The 19,720-nt window shown below is 43.5% G+C and overlaps 1 protein-coding gene across 2 annotated transcripts in view; it reads right to left on the bottom strand.

Moving 5' to 3' along the window:
• Positions 1–19,720, bottom strand: part of FBXL5 (F-box and leucine rich repeat protein 5) — a 52,360-nt gene that overhangs the window by 4,514 nt on the left and 28,126 nt on the right. Inside the window, exons 7-10 of one of the 2 annotated variants that reach the window (XM_024212269.3) lie at positions 13,764–13,912; positions 13,486–13,568; positions 8,659–9,381; positions 5,016–5,164 (exon numbers count right to left, since the gene is read on the bottom strand). In XM_024212269.3, coding sequence (XP_024068037.1) covers positions 5,016–5,164; positions 8,659–9,381; positions 13,486–13,568; positions 13,764–13,912 — 1,104 coding nt within the window. The remainder of the gene's footprint in view (positions 1–5,015; positions 5,165–8,658; positions 9,382–13,485; positions 13,569–13,763; positions 13,913–19,720) is intronic. The other variant, XM_024212268.2, reaches the window with a different exon arrangement.

Below are 19,720 nucleotides of genomic sequence, written 5' to 3'. Positions count from 1 at the left end.
GGTAGCGCTGGCTCGGGCAGCTTGGCTCTTAAACAGAGCCGAAGTCTGAGAGGGGAGGAGCAGAGCAGCCGCGGGAGGGGAAGTGCCCGGACGGTATTTTTCCCGGACATGTTCGGCTTTTTGGCAATTCCCCCCGGACGGGGGTTTGATTGCCGAAAAGCCGGACATGTCCGGGAAAAACCGGACGTATGGTAACTCTAGTTATATTTACTCGGTCCTCCTGTACTGACTCTTTGCTGACATGTGGCTCCGGTGTGGGCTGTTGACCTGAACTGGGTCCAGACACTGCACACCGAGGACAAGCTGCTTGGGGCAGTCTGGCCGGGAAGGCTCGGACACCGGGCGGAGAGCAGCCTCCAGGAGGAGGGCCCTCAAATGGACGTCTCGCTCTTTGAGTTCTGGGACGAAAGTTCTTATAGATGCGACAATTCTCCTTCACATGCGATTCCTCCAAGCATTTGAGGCAGCTGCTATGGGGGTCACTAACAGGCATAAGCCTGTTACAATCAGAGCAGGGCTTAAAACCCAGAGACTGGGGCATGCCCCACTTGGGACGAAGTCCCCGCTGGGACTCTATCTTTAACTACACTACTTAATAACTACTGTAAACAAACTATTTAGAAAGCCTTAAGGCTCGAAGACTGAGGCTAGTCCTTGCGAGGCAAGAAAAAGGTGCTCCGACTAACCGCTAAGAAGGAACAGAGACGGCGTGGGGCCGGCAGTGCCTAATATACTGATGCACGGGCGTGGCATTCAAGAGGGTGCTACAGCCGACCCTAAGGATACCGCTAAGGCAAAAATCTCCAGCGGCCGTGCACGTGGGCGCACACACACCTAGAATGGAATCATCACGAGCAAGCACTCGAAGAAGAACCCACAGATTCTCTCCCATTCTTCCTGGTTCTGATATATTTAAAGGATTTCTTGTTTATTTGTTTCTTTAACTAGGTTCACTATATCTGAGTACCATTTATGTGTGCTACTTGCTCTTCAAATTCCATCTTCACCTTCCTAATTTCAACCTTACATTATATCTGCCATAATTTATATTCCTTTCTATTGGCTTAATTTAGGCTGGATTTCCAGTTTCTGAAGGATCTCTGTTTGGCTCAAATAGCCTCTTGAATCTTGCCATTTAACCATACAATTTTTTTTCTGGTATAACTGAAGTGGTATAAACCCCTAGGGCTAGCGTGGATGCAATTATACCAATACAAAATCTGCATGTGGATCAGGCTTAAAGTGAGAATCTGAAAACTCCCAACACGTCTACAGAACTGATCCACTGTGCCCTCTACAAAGAGCCTCCAAATCAAGTGAGTGAAAGTCTCCTGCAGTGGACAGGCAGCACCATTTATGAAAAAGATCTGAAAATAGGTTGTGATTGAAAGTAAAGCCCTTTGAATGCCATAAATGACAAAGAGAAGTCTGCATCATTCACAATGTGCTAAATACCATACTTCAGGGTCCATTTTTTGTGTTGAAATAGACTAAGAATGAGGATTTTTCCAATATGATTCCAGAACACATCTTCCCCCAAAATAATCCATGATAAAGTGATGAGAAGAGAAAGTATGAAATACTTAAACAATCTATAGACATGTAGAGAACAGTTATTTAATCTTTGTGCAGTGCTTAGAAATATACTGCTACATATGTGCAAAGTATTACTAAATTAAAGCAACAAATTTAAGATGATGCAGATGAGAAGTTATTTTAAACAAACAGTTTAGTTTATTGCCAATTATTAATTTTCCTGCAGTTACTTTGAGAAACATCAAAGTGATAGAAGAATAACTTCAGCAATCATCTCTGGAGTGGAATGTAGGACACTGCAACACCGTTAAAATGAAGAATACAATATCCAACAAACTGCAGAGCAGATTTAATGACAGAGAATATATTATCCAAATGAAAATGCTGCTGGGACATGATGGCTAACTCTCTGAGCCCTTGCACCGGGTAAAAAGGTTGTGGTCTTGATTATGCTCAGCTTAGGACTGTGGTTCTCAACCAGGTGTACGATGCAGAGGTCTTCCAGGAGGTACATCAATTCATCTAGATATTTGCTTAGTTTTACAACAGGCTACATAAAAAGCACTAGTGAAGTCAGTACAAACTAAAATTTCATACAGATAGTGACTTGTTTATACTGCTCTATATACTGAAATATAAGTACAATATTTATATTCCAATTGATTTATTTTATAATTATATGGTAAAAATGAGAAAGTAAGCAATTTTTCAGTAATAGTATGGTGTGACATTTTGTATTTTTATGTCGGATTTTGTAGTTTTTAAGTGAGGTGAAACCTGGAGGTTTTTCAAGACAAATCAGAGTCATGAAAGGGGTACAGTCATCTGTAAAGTTGAGAACCACTGGTATAGGAGATCATTAAAGATTCTATGACCCTTCTCCTAAGAGTAAGAGTAATTTAGGCAATTACATTTTGTCTCCCTAAATTACCCCTGACATAGTAATTGTTTACACAGCATCCAAAAACATGCTGGATACTTTACAGAACAAACAGAAGGACACAGTTTCTGCCCTGAAGATCTTATAATCTAATTTTAGATACGATGCAGTAAGTGAGGGTAAGGACCAGCATTAGAGCAGTAGGATTGCAAAATTACTCAAGCTTGTGCATGTACATCTCTGTGCTACAATAAGAAGTGCTTTTTGTTTTTTGGTTTGTTTGGTTTTTTTTTAAATAAATAAGACATTTCTTGTGGGCAGCATAAAAGAACCAAGACTTAATGGGCTGGGAGGAGTTGAAGAGACTGTTGTGGCTTGGTAGACTAGATTTGGGAAGGTGTTCCATGCATTAGGGGGTAGAAGTGGAAGAAGACATGGAAAGAGTGGCAGGTAAAGTACATGAACAGGTCATCGAGGCTGGCATCACTGGCAGAATGGAAGAAGAGAGGGGAATGACATACGCAACTAGCTCAGATGTAGGAGACAGGTTTGCACAGGCCTTTGAAAAAGACATTGTGCAGAATAGGAAATCACTTAGGAATTTAAACAGGGGAGGCTGACATGATCAGATCAACTGACAAGGAACATAATTTTAGCAGCTGCATCCTGGATCCAATGGAGAAAAGCAATGAGAGCACTGAGGAAGCCTGAGAAAAGAGAGGGTGCAGTAGCTGAGATGCAGGGCATAAGTATAAAAATGTTAAGTATTGGAATACCGAGCAAGGGTGGGTTTTGTTAAAATATTTACCTTCACCTCCAGTATTAGGGCCCAATCCAGCTCCAGCTGAGGTCAATGAAATCTTTCCATCAACTCCAATGGAAGTTGGATTAGACCCTCAACTTGTCAGTTTAGCTTTGCTTCTACTGTTAAAGTTCTGCCAAGTTCCACCTCAGAGCTAAAGTAACATGCCTTCAGGATGAAAAGCACTATACAGATGAAGTTACATATACAAGAGACACACAGTGAGCCAGTGGGGATTGTTGATTTTTAAAGACTATTTAAATAATTCAGAACCATCAAATCATGCATAGTTAGCTTATATAACTGTGTGATGTCATCAATATTACCCTCAATCTCCTCTCTTGCCCTCCTCTTTTGTTACACTTACTTGTTGCATCTTGACTATATCAGAGTACAAGTTGTTAGGGGCAGGAACCGTGAGTTCATATGAATTTGTACTGCATCAGGTACAGTGGGATTCAATACTGACTGAAGTTTTGGGGGGGTTACCAAAATATAAATAATATAGCATACACACTCACTAGTTCATCTAACCCTGAAGATTTCCCCTCCCCCCTCCCAGTTTAGCCCCATCAACTAAGGTAATACCAAGAGGAGGATTAGAGGATTGGGCAAGTATATATCAATCATTCTGAGTCCATAACTGCTCACATTTTAGAGAAGTGAAATACTCCTCTATGTATTATCTAAGGACCTACCTGTCCTTTATAGCAAGTCCTCAAAATCCACATTTAACAAAGACAATAGTGGTGAAGAAATCTTTACAATGTATATTTGCAAACAGTTCAGGGAAGATGACAAAAGCCTTTTTTTTTAAATGGTCATAAGACACTCATTCTCCTACAATAAATGCATAAAAATAGCTGCATCTGTTCTCCTAGGCTCTGCACCACTCAATGCTATCAAAGTAGGCATAAAGGGTCACTGAAGGTAGCCTACATCTATTCACTGTGCCTTCTCTGCCTCCTCATTAGCATAAAGAGGGCAGAAGTGGATGCAGGAGTCAGCGTTGAGAACAGGTAATGAAGATAACTAAAGTAAAAATGGGAAAGTCAAACATTCCCCTCAGAGAAACCCAAACCCTTCAATTATACTCAGTTACAAACCAACCATAAAGTTTCTCTGAAGTGAAGCTGGAACCTAATTCGCTGTACAAAGCCTAATTCACTATCTTGGTACCACTGTGAGCTAGTAAGGGGCAAAAACAACACAAAGCTAGCACCACATCTTCCACAAAGGAGGAAGTGGGACGTACAAAGCATCTCAGCATTAGCAACGTTAGCACTGACCACAAGGGAAGGAGATGCCCTGTGTGAACACACATACATCAATGCTCTAGTATTATGGATTGTTCTGCACATTGATCAACATGATCTCTCTCCTCCATGCTACTAGCACTTAGCCTTACTCTCATGGGCCCACATGACTAGTGTCACTACCATAAGAAAGCAATCCCACTGAGGGTTTGGGGTTTATTTGGGGTTGTTCGTTGTGCTGAGGATAACTGATAAATCTGAGAGATATTTCCATCCTTTGTTACTTACATTTAATTAAGATGCAAGATACAAGGAATCACAAATATGTTTCCTTAAGTAATATTCACCTATACTATATAAATGCTCTCAAACTATTTGAAATTTTTAAAAATCCAGTGTAACAAACACAGAAGAAACTGAGGCAAAGGCTAACCTGATAAACCACGGAACTCACTGCTATACTACAAAAAAAGTTTTAAAATTCCCCAAATCAAAACCTTGAGCCCCAAAGGTTATCATGTACTTTACAAAATGACATTACCGTTAATGTTGTCACAGTAGTAAAAGTGTTCATCGTTTAAAGAAGGGCATGCAGCAACCAAATCCTGCAGGCCCACACCAGTTATAGTAAGACAACCCGAGAGATTAAGGTGTTCCAAATGCGGCAGTCCTCCTCCCAAGGTCAACGCCCTATGATCAAAGAGAAAGTCAAAACATGTTAAGACAGAAGAAAGAACTGGATTGCAGTCAAAAATCAAGCAATGTTAGCATTGACACAAGGGAAGGCGATGCCCTGTCAATATCCCTGTGTCAATGCTCCAGTATTCTTTTTATAATAATCAAAGGAGTTGTTAATGTAGTGGTCAGCCTTGAACTTGCCAATTTTGTATTCAATAATTAGATGAGATTACTTCAGTATTTATATTATTACCTGAGCTTCCCCCTGCTTATTACAAGGAGTGCCTACTGCAGATGCTAAAGCAAAGTTATTATTTAAGGCAATTAGAAAAACAAGAAACTAGAGCTTCTTCTTTCTCCTCCTTATTCCAGGTCCCTTTTTTGCCACTCTTTTCCTTTGAAAGGGAAGTTCCAGACTGCCCAAGCAACTAGGCTGAGTGGGTTGGAGTTCTGCCTGTTATAAGATTAGAACCAGCACAGACCAGAACAAAATACCTCACTCAGCTCTGCACCAACATCTGAACTGCCAGGGCTCAATCCAGATAGTAAGTGTCCAGTTGCCCAGTCGGGGCTAGAAGTCAGCCTTACTTTTTCAGAAAACCCAGAGCCAAACAACGTCCCCCAAACACATGACTTTAGCCAGAGATGCTCAATTCCATAACTTGTGGAACTGTTCCCAGTTTCTTATCCCCAGACAGTAACATTCAGAAGTTTAACTTAGATTGTGACCAGGTCCTCTTGCTACACAAGAGAAAGGTGCAGTTCTTCTACAGACCCCACTGATCTGCACACAGAACCTTCGTTCAACACTGGTGGTGCCTCTTGTTTTTACAGAGGAGAACAACTTTAGAGCTGCAAGTCTGAGCTTAACTCAAGTACTGTTTTTAATTATCAGGGAATAATGCCACATTGTATTAACACACCTTTCTGATTTTAAGAACAGGTGATTCCACATTTTATAACAAAGTTGATCTTTGTGCTATTTTATGTTTTGTTATTGGATGACAGGCATTTAAGAAGTGAACTCAATGGATGTTTTGCCACAAAACTAGCCGCTGTGTATTAGATTCATCTTATCATTTGTTTGGTGCAGAAATAGTACCACACTGCAAAGTTCAGGGCCAGATTTGAACTTGTCCTAAATCCAGGCACAATAAGATAGAGGGTTTTGATTCAGTGCTATCTTTGGTATTATGTACATGTTTCATTCAATATACACACATTTATGGTGATATGGTCAAAGATAGCTAGAGCAAATGATAGGTGCTCCTTTTAATTTAATTTTGTAAAAACTGAAATTTTACATATGTTTTTAAACAAGAATAGAAAATATTACACATACGCAATAAGACTAAATTAAAGTCGCTATTGCAACCCCAACTTTTAATTATTTTAAACAGTGTATTTTTAATGCTACATTCATTTAGGTTGTGGTGTTTAATTATCTTCTTAATGTGAGCCTTTATACACTCAGTTTTAAAACCTGTATTCCTAAAGCTGTATTTGAGAATCTATATGCTAACTGAAACCAATGAGAGGAAGGCGATGCTCACACCTCTGAAAATCAAGCCAATGGGAAAATTTTAAAACTCGACACTTTATATCATGACACCTGTATTTGCATGACTTTATAATAAATCTTTAAATGTGCAGTATGGTGTAGACAAAACAAAAAATTGCAGAAACCTTATAAAAAAGTGACTGACCTACAGTCTTCTGACACATCAGTGGTTTTCTGTCTTCTCCAAAGCAAGGAGTGCTTGTGTTTAAATTATTTAATTATGTGTTTTGATGTTCCTCATGAAAATAGAGAAAGAGCTCCTTTCCCTACCCTGTCCTCCACTCAGAGAGAGCAGCAGCTCATGAGTCTGGAAATATGTATTGTGATGCCACAGAGGGAAAGCCTTGTGTGACTGAAGGTCTTAGGAGACTGCTATGCTGCATGTTGAGAAATTATTTTTTTTAGTCTTCCCTAAACCATGGGCACCAAGTCCTTAATGTCCATGTCAAGCTTCATTTGCTATGCACTACAGACGCTCCCCGGGTTACGCAAATTCACACTTATGGAAAAAGTTCCATATGCCAGAAACAGGATTTTTGAGTTGCAGAAATTTTTGCGTAACGTATGGGTATACGTTTCCAGAACGGAACGATTGCGTAAGTCAGGGGGCGTCTGTATATATCATCTCACACACAACTTGTTCTTGTTTACGTACAGTTTATGCCCAATACTGTACCTGAACATTTTTAAAGGAGACACTACTCTAGCTTTTCAGGTTTTCACATAGTAAGCCAATGAACCAGCCATGAATTTCTTGCTGAAGATGTATATACTTCTAAGGATTGATTCCAAAACCCACCCAAAACTGCTGTCCATAAAATGTTGATGCACATTAAGACAGATAAAAATACATATCTTCTGGGGATTCAAAAATTCTTTCTTCCAGGGAAAAACTACTGCAAATTTTTAGAACAAGTGCCACAAAGCCAAAATTAAATTAAGTCATAAAACATGAAAAGTAACTACTGTGACAAAGTTCCTCCTCTATCTCGGTGGGTCCTGTGCTTATTGGCGGATTTTTTTGCCTCAGAGATTCACCATGTGGGTTGGGGAACAGCCTAGAGACCTTCCCCTCTGGAAGAACCCACAGTCCAGGTCAATTGGGAGGTTTGGGGGGAACCCGGGCCCGCCCTCTACTCCGGGTTCCAGCCCAGGGCCCTGTGGACTGCAGCTGTCTATAGTGCCTCCTGTAACAGCTGCATGACAGCTACAACTCCCTGGGCTACTTCCCCATGGCCTCCTCCAAACACCTTCCTTATTCTCACCACAGGACCTTCCTGCTGGTGTCTGATAACGCTTGTGCTCCTCAGTCCTCCAGCAGCACACCCTCTCACTCTCAGCTCCTTGCGCCTCTTGCTCCCAGCTCCTCACACTCACACCACAAACTGAAGTGAGCTCCTTTTAAAACCCAGGTGCCCTGATTAGCCTGCCTTAATTGATTCTAGCAGCTTCTTCTTAATTGGCTCCAGGTGTCCTAATTAGCCTGCCTACCTTAACTGGTTCTAGCAGGTTCCTGATTACACTAGTGCAGCCCCTGCTCTGGTCACTCAGGGAACAGAAAACTACTCATCCAGTGACCAGTATATTTGCCCTCTACCAGACTCATGTACCCCACTGGTCTGGGTCTGTCACACTACATAAAAGCTAAGCTTTAAACTTCTCCCGCAATCACTACCAGGAAAATACTATGTCGATCAGGCTATTAAAATTCAGTCATCATGTAACTATCCCTATACATGTCTGAACACGGAGCACTTTGCATTAATACAATTCAAAATGTTTCTTATTTTTATAAGAACGACATATGATCTCATCTTGGCAAGCCTAATTTGAGCCCACTGTGTAACAGGGCTCTGTTGCCTTCATCTCATTTGCTAGCTTTCAAGGAAGAAAAAGCTAGGACGTTCTCTTTGATGACTGCAGTAGCTCAAAAATGGCTACTTACCTGAGACCGTGGTCTGTGATCTGATAACATCCAGACAGGCTGAGGAACTGAAGAACTCGTGCAGTCTCTTGGTCTGATTTTTCACTCCCAGAGTATGCAAAGTCTTTTCCCTCTGACTGTCTAGTCCTTGTTGCCTTTTTACACAGTGTAGAGGACTCTGGAAGTGCTTGTATAGTTCTTAGTGCTGTCCCAGCACAACAAAATGAGTGACTGCAATAAGTAAAGGCAGTAGAAGCACAATGCTGCTGCCAACAGACACTAGTCCTTAGTCCAACAATGTCTTTATTGTAACAGGATGCTGAACAACTATAACTGGATGCTGGTTCCACCACACAAAGTCCCTCAATATTTCTGCGTCGCCCCACAGCAGCATCTTCAATATCAGCCAGATCATCTGCATCTAGCACCCAGACATAGGCAGAGCTGAAACTTTCTGAGCTGACAGGGTTAGTCCAATAGTGCTCATTACCTTCTTCCTTGATAAGAGGTTCATTAGTTATATCATGCAAACTGTACTTCCTGTTGGACTGCATGGTAATGTCTTTGTTTCTCCATACAGTCTTTGCACTTCGGTTTCTGCAACTTTTCAGAACTCCTTTGTTGTTGTGAGCTGATAGGATTCCCAAAGCTCTGGAAATCTTCTCCATGGCCACATCTGTGATTTTTTCACAACCAGACAGATCAAGATGGCGAAGACTCTGACAACAACCAACCCACGACCAACTGAAATCAGAAAAGGATAAATTAAACATACATAGAACTGTATGTTTGTAAATGCTCTTAATGAACAAACATAGGCAGGTAAGTAGTTTTCTGACTTTTGTAGAGAAGTTAGATATTGAAATTAATTCATTAAGTGTTTATATTACATGTGCCTCAGCTCTGAAGGGACAGAAGTAAAATGTTAAATTTAAAAATAGGATTTGGCACTCATACTACAGTGAGAAGTACTTTTATAAATGCCTAAAAAGAGTAAGGATATCTAAAGAATGGAATGAAATATGCTCAGTAATGTTATTTAAAACACTAAGTATGGGTGGCAAAATTACAACATTACAACACCTGCTGAGGCTGTCCACAAAGGAGTTCATTGCACCTGCAATAAGTACTGCTGAGAGGGTAATCTGATGAAGGATACACCAATTCCAGATGGACCTCTGTTTGCAGACTGGGATGGATCTTGATCCTCCCTGTTTGTTTATATAATAGACAATGGTCATGTCTGAGCTTCCCTGGATATGAGCAAACCAAATAAGGGGTAGGAACATCTTGCATGTTTTGTGTACTGCCTGAAGCTCAAGAAGATTGATATGTAGCCTAGATTCCTATGGGGACCAGGAATGCCAAGCTGTCTGGTTGAATAAGTGTGCTTCCCATCCCAGAAGGGAGACATCCATGATGAGTGTCTTTGTAGGTGGTTTGGAAACAAAGAGGACCCAACGCATACTGTATTCTTGGTCCCCCACCAAATGAGTAATGGCAACACGTTCCAGGGGAGCAAGACCTTCTTGCCAAAGAGTCCCTACTTGGTGCATAGACCAACCTCAGCCAAACCCGGAGGCCTAAGCAGGAACAGGCCATCATCTGAGGACTGAGATGAAGTTGGGCAACCATTATGAGGAATCAGTCCTGAGGTATGTAGGCCCTTGCCACGATTGAGTTCAGTTTCACTCCAATACATTCCGTAATTTGTGAGGGAGGGGGACGGGTACAGGGATTTTCTGAATTTACCTGAAGCTCAAAAGCATAAGATAGTTCAAGTGAGGTGACTTTTACTTGCACTTCCTGATACAACCAACCCATGAGCAGACAATCATCCAGGTAGAGAAATACTGGGCCGCCTTGTCTGTGGAGGTACGCACCCACCACTCTAAAGTACCTTCACAAAAACTCTCAGGACCACCAACAGGCCAAAGGGGAACACTCTGTACTGAAAGTGCTCTGGATCTACAGTGAAATGAAGAAATCTCCTGTGAACTGGGCGAATATCCAAATGAAAATATGCATCTTTCGGATAGAGGGCAACAATCTGGTCACCTTTGTTTGTGGAGGAGATTATTGAGGTCGGGGGTGTCACTGAATGAAGTAGACATTTAGCTGTTTGATCCAGGATGGGTCTCCAGCCCCCATTCTTTTTGCAGGTGAGGAAGTATCTTGAGTAAGAGCCCTTCTCCTTGTGAGAAGAGGGCACAGGATGTCTTGTTCCCAACTGGATTAGGGAGTCCCCCTCCTGTTTGAGAATCCTCTCATGAGAGCAAAAACAACAAGGAGTCCGGTGGCACCTTAAAGACTAACAGATTTATTTGGGCATAAGCTTTCATGGGTAAAAAACACCTCACTTCTTCAGATGCATGAGAGGAGTTCCTGAAAAGGGATGATGGGGGGGGGGGGGGGGGGGGGGGGGGGGAGAACGGGGACGACAGACAAGAATTCTAGGATATAGCCAGTTGAGATGATGTCCAAAATCCATTTGTCCTATGTGATAAGGTGCCACATCAGGAGGAAACAGGCCAGGCATCCACCAAAAGGGGTGGGGAGAACAGGTGGTATGGAAACTAGTTGGTGGCTCTCAAGCATCCCATCAAAATGCCTTCTTGGTAGGCAGTTGGGACTGAAGAGGGGAGGGCGGTGGTGTGGAGTGTCTGCCACGATGGACCCTCTGTCATTTTCTAAGGGGCTCCTAGATCCCTTGGTAGAAAAATGACTGAGGTGGTGTGTGATAACCAGAAACAGCAGCCTGGAATATTTCCTAAGAGGTGCCAGGGTATAGATCCCCAAAGAGCAGACGGTAGCGCAAAAGTCCTTGTGAGTGTGCAATGACTTCTCTATCTTTTCACTTAAAAGATTGCTACTGCAAAGGAGAAATCCTGAACCATCCCCTGAACATTCTAGGGAAGCCCCAAGGACTGCAACCTGAAGCTCATCTCATAACCACCGAGGCAGGCATGCAACGTGATGCTACATCCACTGCATTGAGAAATGCTTGGAAGGTCAATTTTGGAACCAGATCTCCCTCATCCAGGATGGCCTGGAATTGGGACCTAAATTCCTTCAACAGGATCATAAAGGTGGGCCCCATGTGGGGTACTGTTGGTCCCTTAGCAATACCGTGGTTTATGAAGACATCCGAAAGACTTTAGAAGTCCTGTTAGGGCTGATAGCTCTTAACTGGGTTATCAGGAGAACCATGAGTACTGGATCATTTTCATCTGACAAGCAGGAGTTGTCAGGCTCTTGTAGCCAAACCAATAGGTATGTATCGTGACCCTGACAAGCTACAGACATGAGCCGATGAATAGAACATTGACAGTGCTGGAGCCTCTGCCTGACGGCTGGAGCTCAGGATTGGCAAATGTTGAGTTGATAGTGTTGGGACAGCACTCTCTCAACATTCTCTCAGCAGAATCGGTCCAAGAGGATCAGAGATTCTTGATACACACAGAATGCCAGATCTTCAAGCAGAGCATATTGGGATCTCACCAGAGGAGAGGTGGCAGGCATCCTGGTTGGATCTGCCAATGCTTTCTTTGAAGCAGCAGACTTCTGCTGGATTGGTGCTAACAATGCAGAGGGCAAACAGTCCCTTCTGCCTCTGTGTGGTATTGGATTGGTCTTGCCCATTCAGCATACAATTTCAGGGCACTGGTACCTCTCAGTACTGTCGATAATGGCCTCTGCTCCCTGCAAGGTCTGGATGTACCCTTTCTGGGGCATCAGGTGGTGTCTGAGGAAGGGAAGAAATAAACCTCTTTTTGGAGGATTTCTGAAGTGATTTATTCCTCTTCTTATGAGGGTATTTACCCTGGCCTTCTTCATACCTCCGTTCAGTGGGGTCCTTAGATTTCTTGAAAGACTCAACTGAAGGGCTGCGGTTCTGGAGGGATGCTACCTGGAGGCTCAGATACGGTAAATGTGGAGCGGGAGAGCACCAGGTCCGATCAGAGCCTCACAGAGAACTCCATAAGGCACTTACAAGTCTGAATTCCCAACACTGCCTAGTACACTGAGGAAAGGCATGGCAGATGTCATACCTGAGGGGATCTGTGCTTCCCCAAGGCAGTACAGACAGCTCTCGTGCAGGTCACTCAGTGGGAACCCATGGGGGCAGGCCAGCCAGGCTTTGAAATCTGGAACAGTGGGCATAATAGGTGCCCCAAATGGTGGGGGAACGAAGGGAGAGGAACCCACTACCCTCAAACTAACTAACTATCACTACAGCTACCTATCCAAATATAAAATACCTAAAAAAATATTTAAAATTTATTTAAGGAACCGATCATCAAGCAGGAAAGTTGGAAAGGTTACAGACAGAGAATGGTTCCATTCCAGACTGCAAGTGGTAGAATGGAACTTGAGAGGCTGTTGGCCTGCATGGCCCCAAATGCTCTTGGTTGGGATCATGGAAGCAGTGAGGGCACATTCACAAACAGCTGCTATTTTTGAAGAATTTCCAGTCACGGGCACACAGTGCGCATCCGCACCCACAGAAAATACCCAGTCTAGCACTCAAAGTAGTAGTAAGTACGGATTACATTCATTAAGTGTTAACATTACACCCATAAGATTATTATGCAAGGGTTGCAACTCACTGGGGTTATGTGCAATACTGAAACGTTTGAAGTCTTTTCAAAATGTTCCATTCCACAGTTATAAGCTTTGCCTGCCATATTAAGTAGAATATTAATGTTGCTTTAGTTTGATTGTTGGTTATGGATGAATGCAAGTTCTATGTATAATTACTATACTAGTCACTATATTGCTCTAGGTTTGGTTTTGTTTTTTTACTGGAAAAGCGATAGATAAAGTTTTTAAAAGCAAATAACTAACCTTTCAAATGCAGAGTCTGAAATATCAGTTTGAGTGAGATCCAGATGTTCCAGGTTAGGACAAAGTTCCAAGAACTGTCTAACCTAGCAAAGGAAATGAAAAATAAAGAAAATGCAAATAACGTAGACAATTAAAAAGTCTCTCAGCCAACATGCAAACGAACACTCATTTGAGTTGCAATTCAACTTCACTGACAATACAGACTCAAGCACACCAATTATATATTATTACTAATTATAGCCTGCACACTCAAACGTATTACTGCTGACAATACATACCATTTTGTTAGAAACTGCAGAACTGTAGGCCAGTACTAGTGTTTTCACTGAAGTGCCTACATGTGGGAGAACATTATGAATTAAGCCATGGAGTAAATGCTTTTCCATCTGTGCTATGTTAATTGCAAGTGATTCTTCTGCAGCCTCTTCTGAAAATAAACCAAAGAGAAACCTAAGACTTCATAATGGATTTAGAGAGATTTATAGAGTTCATCTCCCCATATCACATTAAATACAAGATTTACAAAAAAAAGTTACCCACCTTATGCAGCAACAATGGTTCTTCGAGATGTCTCCCATGGGTACTCCACTGTAGGTGTGTCTGCATCCCTGTGCTGCTGATTGGAGAATTTCGCAGCAGTGTCCGTTAGGCCAGCATATGTGCTGTCCCTCCTCGTGCTGTGCCACAAGGCTAGACAGCACGCATGGGCTAACCATCCTCAGTTCCTTCTCTACCACAGAGTCATAAACGAGAATTCCAAAGTAGAGGGGAGGAGGGTGGTTTGTGGACAACCATAGGGAAACGCATCTTGAAAACCATTGTTACTGCACAAGGTAAGTAACTTCTTCTTCTTGTAGTGTCCCTTTGGATGCTCCACTGTATGTGACTCCCAAGTAGTATCCCTTCTGGAGGACTGGGACTTCGGAGTCAGGTCAGTTGAAGATGACAGTACTGTGGAGCAGAGTATGGCATCGGAGACTCTCCAGCGATTGCACAGTGTTCTGCATGTCCCATGTCGACGCTCTGCAGATCTCTGAGATAGTGACATCTTTGAAGAAGGTGACAGATGAGGAGATTGATCTTGTGGAATGTGTACAGATCAAGTCTAGGAGGTGGGGGTCACGTTATGAATTTGGTAGCACTATCTGACGCAATTCAAGACCCACAGAGAGTCTTTGGGCTGATATTGCTGAGTCCTTGGATCTTCCTGCCACAGAGAGGAAAGTCTAGGGGACTTCCCGAAGGCATTTATCCTATCAAGGTAGAAGGCCACAGCTCTCCTAGCATGTGGGGTAAGTAGTATAATCTCCCTATTGTCTTGGTGAGGCTTAGCGTAGAAAATTCAAAGGTTAATTGATTGATTCATGTGAAATGGGGAGGTTACCTGAGGAATTAATTTTGGATGCGGCCTGACTGTAACCTTGTCTGGAAAGGATACTGTGTAAGGAGGATGTGCCATCAGACCTGCTATCTCTCCTATCCTTTTGGCCAAGGTAATTGCTATCGGGTCGGCTGTTTTCACTGATAGGTAGGTTAGCGAACAGGTGGCCATGGGTTCAAAGGGGGGCCTAGTCAGCCCTTTCAGTACCAGGTTTAGTTCCCACATGGAGGTAGGGAGTTGAGGTTGAAGGAAGAGTTTATTATACCCTTAATAAATCTTTTAGTGGTTGGGTATGACAGCACAGAATATCCCTCTACGGGATGGTGAAAGGCTGTAACAGCTGCTAGATGGACCTTAAGAGATTTAGGGATAATTCTGACTTTTTAAGGGTCAGAGCATATTCTAGAACATGTGGAAGAGTTGCTGATGTTGGAGAGATCTGTTGGGACATGCACCAAATCTGAAACCTAGACCATTTCTGCAGGTAAGTACGTCGTATGGAGGACTTTCTACTGTGTAACTGAACCTCTAGTACTACCTTTGCGCATGACATTTCTAGGTTCTGGAACCAAGTAGAAGCCATGCTTTGAGGCAGAGAATCTCCCTGTTGGCATGTAGGGTACACCCTTCGGCTTGTGTGAGGTGGTGTGCAAAGGTCAGGAGAGAGATTGGCAGGCATGTCGTGAGCTGTGTCAGATAAGGGCACTGGGTCTGCTCCTGCTTGGCTGAGACAATCAGGATGACGTGAGCTCCATCCCTTTTTATTTTTAGCAGGACCTTCAGCAGAAGAGGAAATGGAGGAAAGGCGTAAAAAGAAGGGTCTTGTCCCAGGGGAGAAGAAGAGCACCACCCAGAGAGTGCTGTTCCATCCCTGCCCTGGAGCAGTAGCGTGGACACTTCTTGTTCTGGTAAGTGGTGAACAGGTCTATGGATAGTGTTGCCCATTGTATAAGAAGTCGTGGAGTACTGACAAGTGCATCTCCCGCTTGTGATTGTGCAGGAATTTGTGACTGAGGTTGTCCACTATCAAGTTCTGCATAGCCAGGAGGTAAATAGCGGACAAAGTAACTTTATGAGAGATGCACCAGTTCCATAGTCTCATTTCCTCCATGCACAGAGAGGGCGAGCTGCCCCCAGCCCTCCCAGCTACTATGGCTATGTTGTCTGTTAGGATCTTTGTATGTGATCCCGTGATCAGTGGGAGGAAATGGGCACAGATATGCTGACCGCTCTCAGTTTGAGGAGATTGATGTGTAGAGACATCTCCGAAGGTGACCATTTGCCTTGTGTCGTGAGGCCATTTAAACGTGCAACCTTCCCTAGGAGTGATGTGTTGTGGTAAGAACCAACAACGGTGACGTGTGAGAAGGGGATCCCTGACACAGTTGTCAGGTCCTTCCACCAGTTTAAGGAATTTTTGATCCTGGTGGGGAGTGACAGGGGTTTGTCCAGTCTGTAAACCAAACTGAACCATAGTTGGAGGCATCGCATGTGGAATCTGGCGTGTGATATCACTGCCGTGCCTGCTGCCATGTGTCCCAAGAGTTGGAGGCAGAGTCTGGCAGGAATCTGGACTGTATTGAATGGCGTCTATGAGAAAAGCCAGGGATAGGAACCAGTGGTGAGGTAGGAGGGCTTTGGCCTGTATGGCGTCTAGGTTGGCCCCAATGAATTCCAGGCATTGCACTGGGGTAAGGGTTGACTTCTGGGTCTTGACCTGTAAACCCAGTTCTGTGAACAAGTGTATGGTAGTGTTGACAGCTTTGTGGGCCTCCTGGAGAGATCAGACTCTGAGGAGACAGTGATCTAGGTATGGGTAAATCATTATCCCTTGTGAGCATAAATGAGTGGCTACCACTGACAGAACTTTGGAAAATACTCTCAGGGCTGATGACAGCCCGAAGGGGAGGACTCTGTATTGATAATGGTCATGTCCCAGAGTGAACAGAGAAATCGTCTGTGAGCTGGTAGGATCAAGATGTGAAAGTAGGCGTCCTAGAGGTTGAGGGCCAAAAACCAGTCTCCCTATTCCAATCTTGGAATGATAGTCAATAAAGTGACCATCTTGAACTCCTGGATCAAACCCCTAACCTATATCTGAGCTACTGAAGTCCTCAAATCGTGGTTTAAAGACTTCAAGGTGCAGAGGATCCTCCAGTAACTGACCCGTGCCCCACGCTGTAGAGGAAGGCGAAAAACCCACAGGGCCTCTGCCAATCTGCCCTGGAAGAAAATTCCTTCCCGACCGCAAATATGGTCATCAGCTAAACCCTGAGCATGTGGGCAAGACTCACCAGACAGACACCCAGGAAAAAATTCTCTGTAGTAACTCAGATCCCACCCCATCTAACATCCCATCACAGGCCATTGGGTATATTTACCGCTAATAGTCAAAGATCAATTAATTGCCAAAATTAGGCTATCCCATCATACCATCCCCTCCATAAACTTATCAAGCTTAGTCTTGAAGCCAGATATGTCTTTTGCCTCCACTGCTCCCCTTGGAAGGCTGTCTCCAACTTCCCTTTCTTCTGGGAATTAGGAAGTAATGAGAGTAGAACTCCTTGCCCCACAGACACTGAGGTACCAGTTCTATGGCTCCTAACTGGAGGCGGCAATTCATCTCCTGTTGTCATAAACTCTCATGAGAAGGGTCCCTGATGAGGGGATGGGAAAGGGGGTTGTGGAGGGGCTATGGAGGTGAAGTGAATGGAGTACCCAGATTGGACGATCTCTAAAACTCATCAGTCCGACATTATATGTTCCCAGGCAGTGCAGAACATGGTATACCCATTCGGCCACCGACTGGCAATCACAGTCGGTTGTGTCAGTTGTGGGGAGTCGTCTCATGGTGCCTTGACCTGCCTGTCAAGTGTGGTATTTAGATGCAGGGAGTTGGGAAGAGGTTTGCAGACCAGACAGTTTGCACTTCAGGAATTTCCTTTTCTTCCTCTGCATTTCGTAATGGTGTTGAGGCTGATACTGAGCCACATATGGTCTGTGTTGAGATTGGAGACTAAAACGCCTCTTTTGCCTCGGCGTATAGATTCCCAGTGATCTGAAGGTAGCCCTGGAATGGTAGCCCAAGGTATGAAGGGAGGCGTCTTTTCAGCGAAGAGCTTCATCCCCTCAAAAGGAAGATCTTCCACCGTGGACTGCACCTCTTTCGGGAATCCCGACAAGTGGAGTCATGGATGCCCATCACACCACCACCACTGTGGAGATGGACCTAGCGGCTGTGTCAGTGGGACTAGGGCCAATTGTAGCTTTGTTTTTGCTACTAATTGTCCCTCTTGTATGATGCCTTTAAAGGATTCCTGATGTGCCTCGGGTAATTTGTCAGTAAAGTCATTGAGTTTGTTATAATTTGTATAGTTATATTTGGTCGTGAGCACCTGCTAGTTGGCGACATAGAACTGCAAGATGGCAGAGGAATATGCCGTCCTCCCAAAGGGATCAAGGCGTTACCAGTCCCCGTCATATGGTGTAGCCTTGTACTGGTGCTGCTGAGGATACCGAGCAAGATAGAGATCATTTGCAGCTATTAATACGCTTATCACTTAGAGAACTTCCCCACTCTCTTCTTGAAGGACTTACAAGAGGAGTCCCCAGCTTGTTTCTTTGACCCACTTCCCTTAGAAGTTGAAAGTTATGGGGAAGACTCATGTCTGCCAGGAACCTGAGGTCACAGAGCTGCCTCCAGGAAGATAATTTTCTGGTGGAGCTCTCTGTCCTTGCGGGATCTCAGCCAGAGCTACTGGCTGAAGGTGCACTTTTGCTGTATGTGACCCTCACCAAGGCAGCAAATGCACTGGGTGCTCTTATCTGCAACGGATCGCCTCGTTGCAAGTGTGGCACTTCTTGGAAACCCAGAGAGATGGGCATACCCCACTAAGGGGAACAGTCCCCCAGGGGGAAAAAGGCAGGAAGAAAAACAAAGGGATTTGGATGGTTTGTGGGTTTTTTAAGTTTTTTGAAGGGTTGGAAAAACAAACAAAGAAATAACAACTAGAACTACAACTAGAACTGGGGAAAACCAATTGCAAACTGCAAACAGAAGAACTTAACGGACTGCTAATAGCTATGTCTCTAGCCAGGGTGGTTGAGAAGGAACTGAGGATGGTTAGCCCGCACGGGCTGGCTAGCCTCATGGTGCAACATGAGAGAAAGCACATGTGCAGGCCCAAAGGACACTGCTACAAGTTCTCTGATCACCAGCACAGGGACACATTTACAATGGAGCACCCATAGGGACACTACTCAAAGAACCACTAAGGTTTAAAACATCTACATATCTTTTACATTCATATTCTTTTAGGCACATGAAAAGTTTAATGTAACACGTTTAATGATGCACTTTAAAATTTGCTCAACTCTGGGAAATAGGTTCCAGAGCTGTGGTTTTCTACTTGTCTATCTTGCTAGCTGTCCTACAGAGATAAACGCCAGAAACCAACAAGAGCAACCAACCCAATAGAAAGCTATTACAACATTGCTCAGGAAGAAGGTGGTTTTTTTCAGATTCTGCACCATTTAGGGTTTTACAGGTTGCTACCAAAAATTCAAAACATACACAGACACAAACTGGTAAAATTCAGAATACAGAGTGTTATTTGGTCATAATGGTCACCTCATTCCAAAGAATAACACAGCATTCTGTACTAAATAAAGCTGCCAATTACTTTTTCCATTGGTAACTCTGCATAGAAGATGTTGCAGTAATTAGTTACAAGTTACAAAGGCAAGGATCCTGGATGTGGTTTACAAAGAGACAAAATTGCAGCCTCTGGGCCAATAGTAGAGAAAGGAAAACTAGTGTGCATTACTGAAGTCAACTGGGCATCCAAGAGCATC

This window comes from Terrapene carolina, unplaced genomic scaffold (assembly GCF_002925995.2).
Source record: "Terrapene carolina triunguis isolate 2854851 unplaced genomic scaffold, T_m_triunguis-2.0 Scaffold66, whole genome shotgun sequence".
In the NCBI taxonomy this organism is placed as follows: domain Eukaryota; kingdom Metazoa; phylum Chordata; order Testudines; family Emydidae; genus Terrapene; species Terrapene triunguis.
The sequence above is the reverse complement of the archived record's forward strand: the minus strand, read 5'-3'. Positions and strand labels throughout refer to the sequence as shown.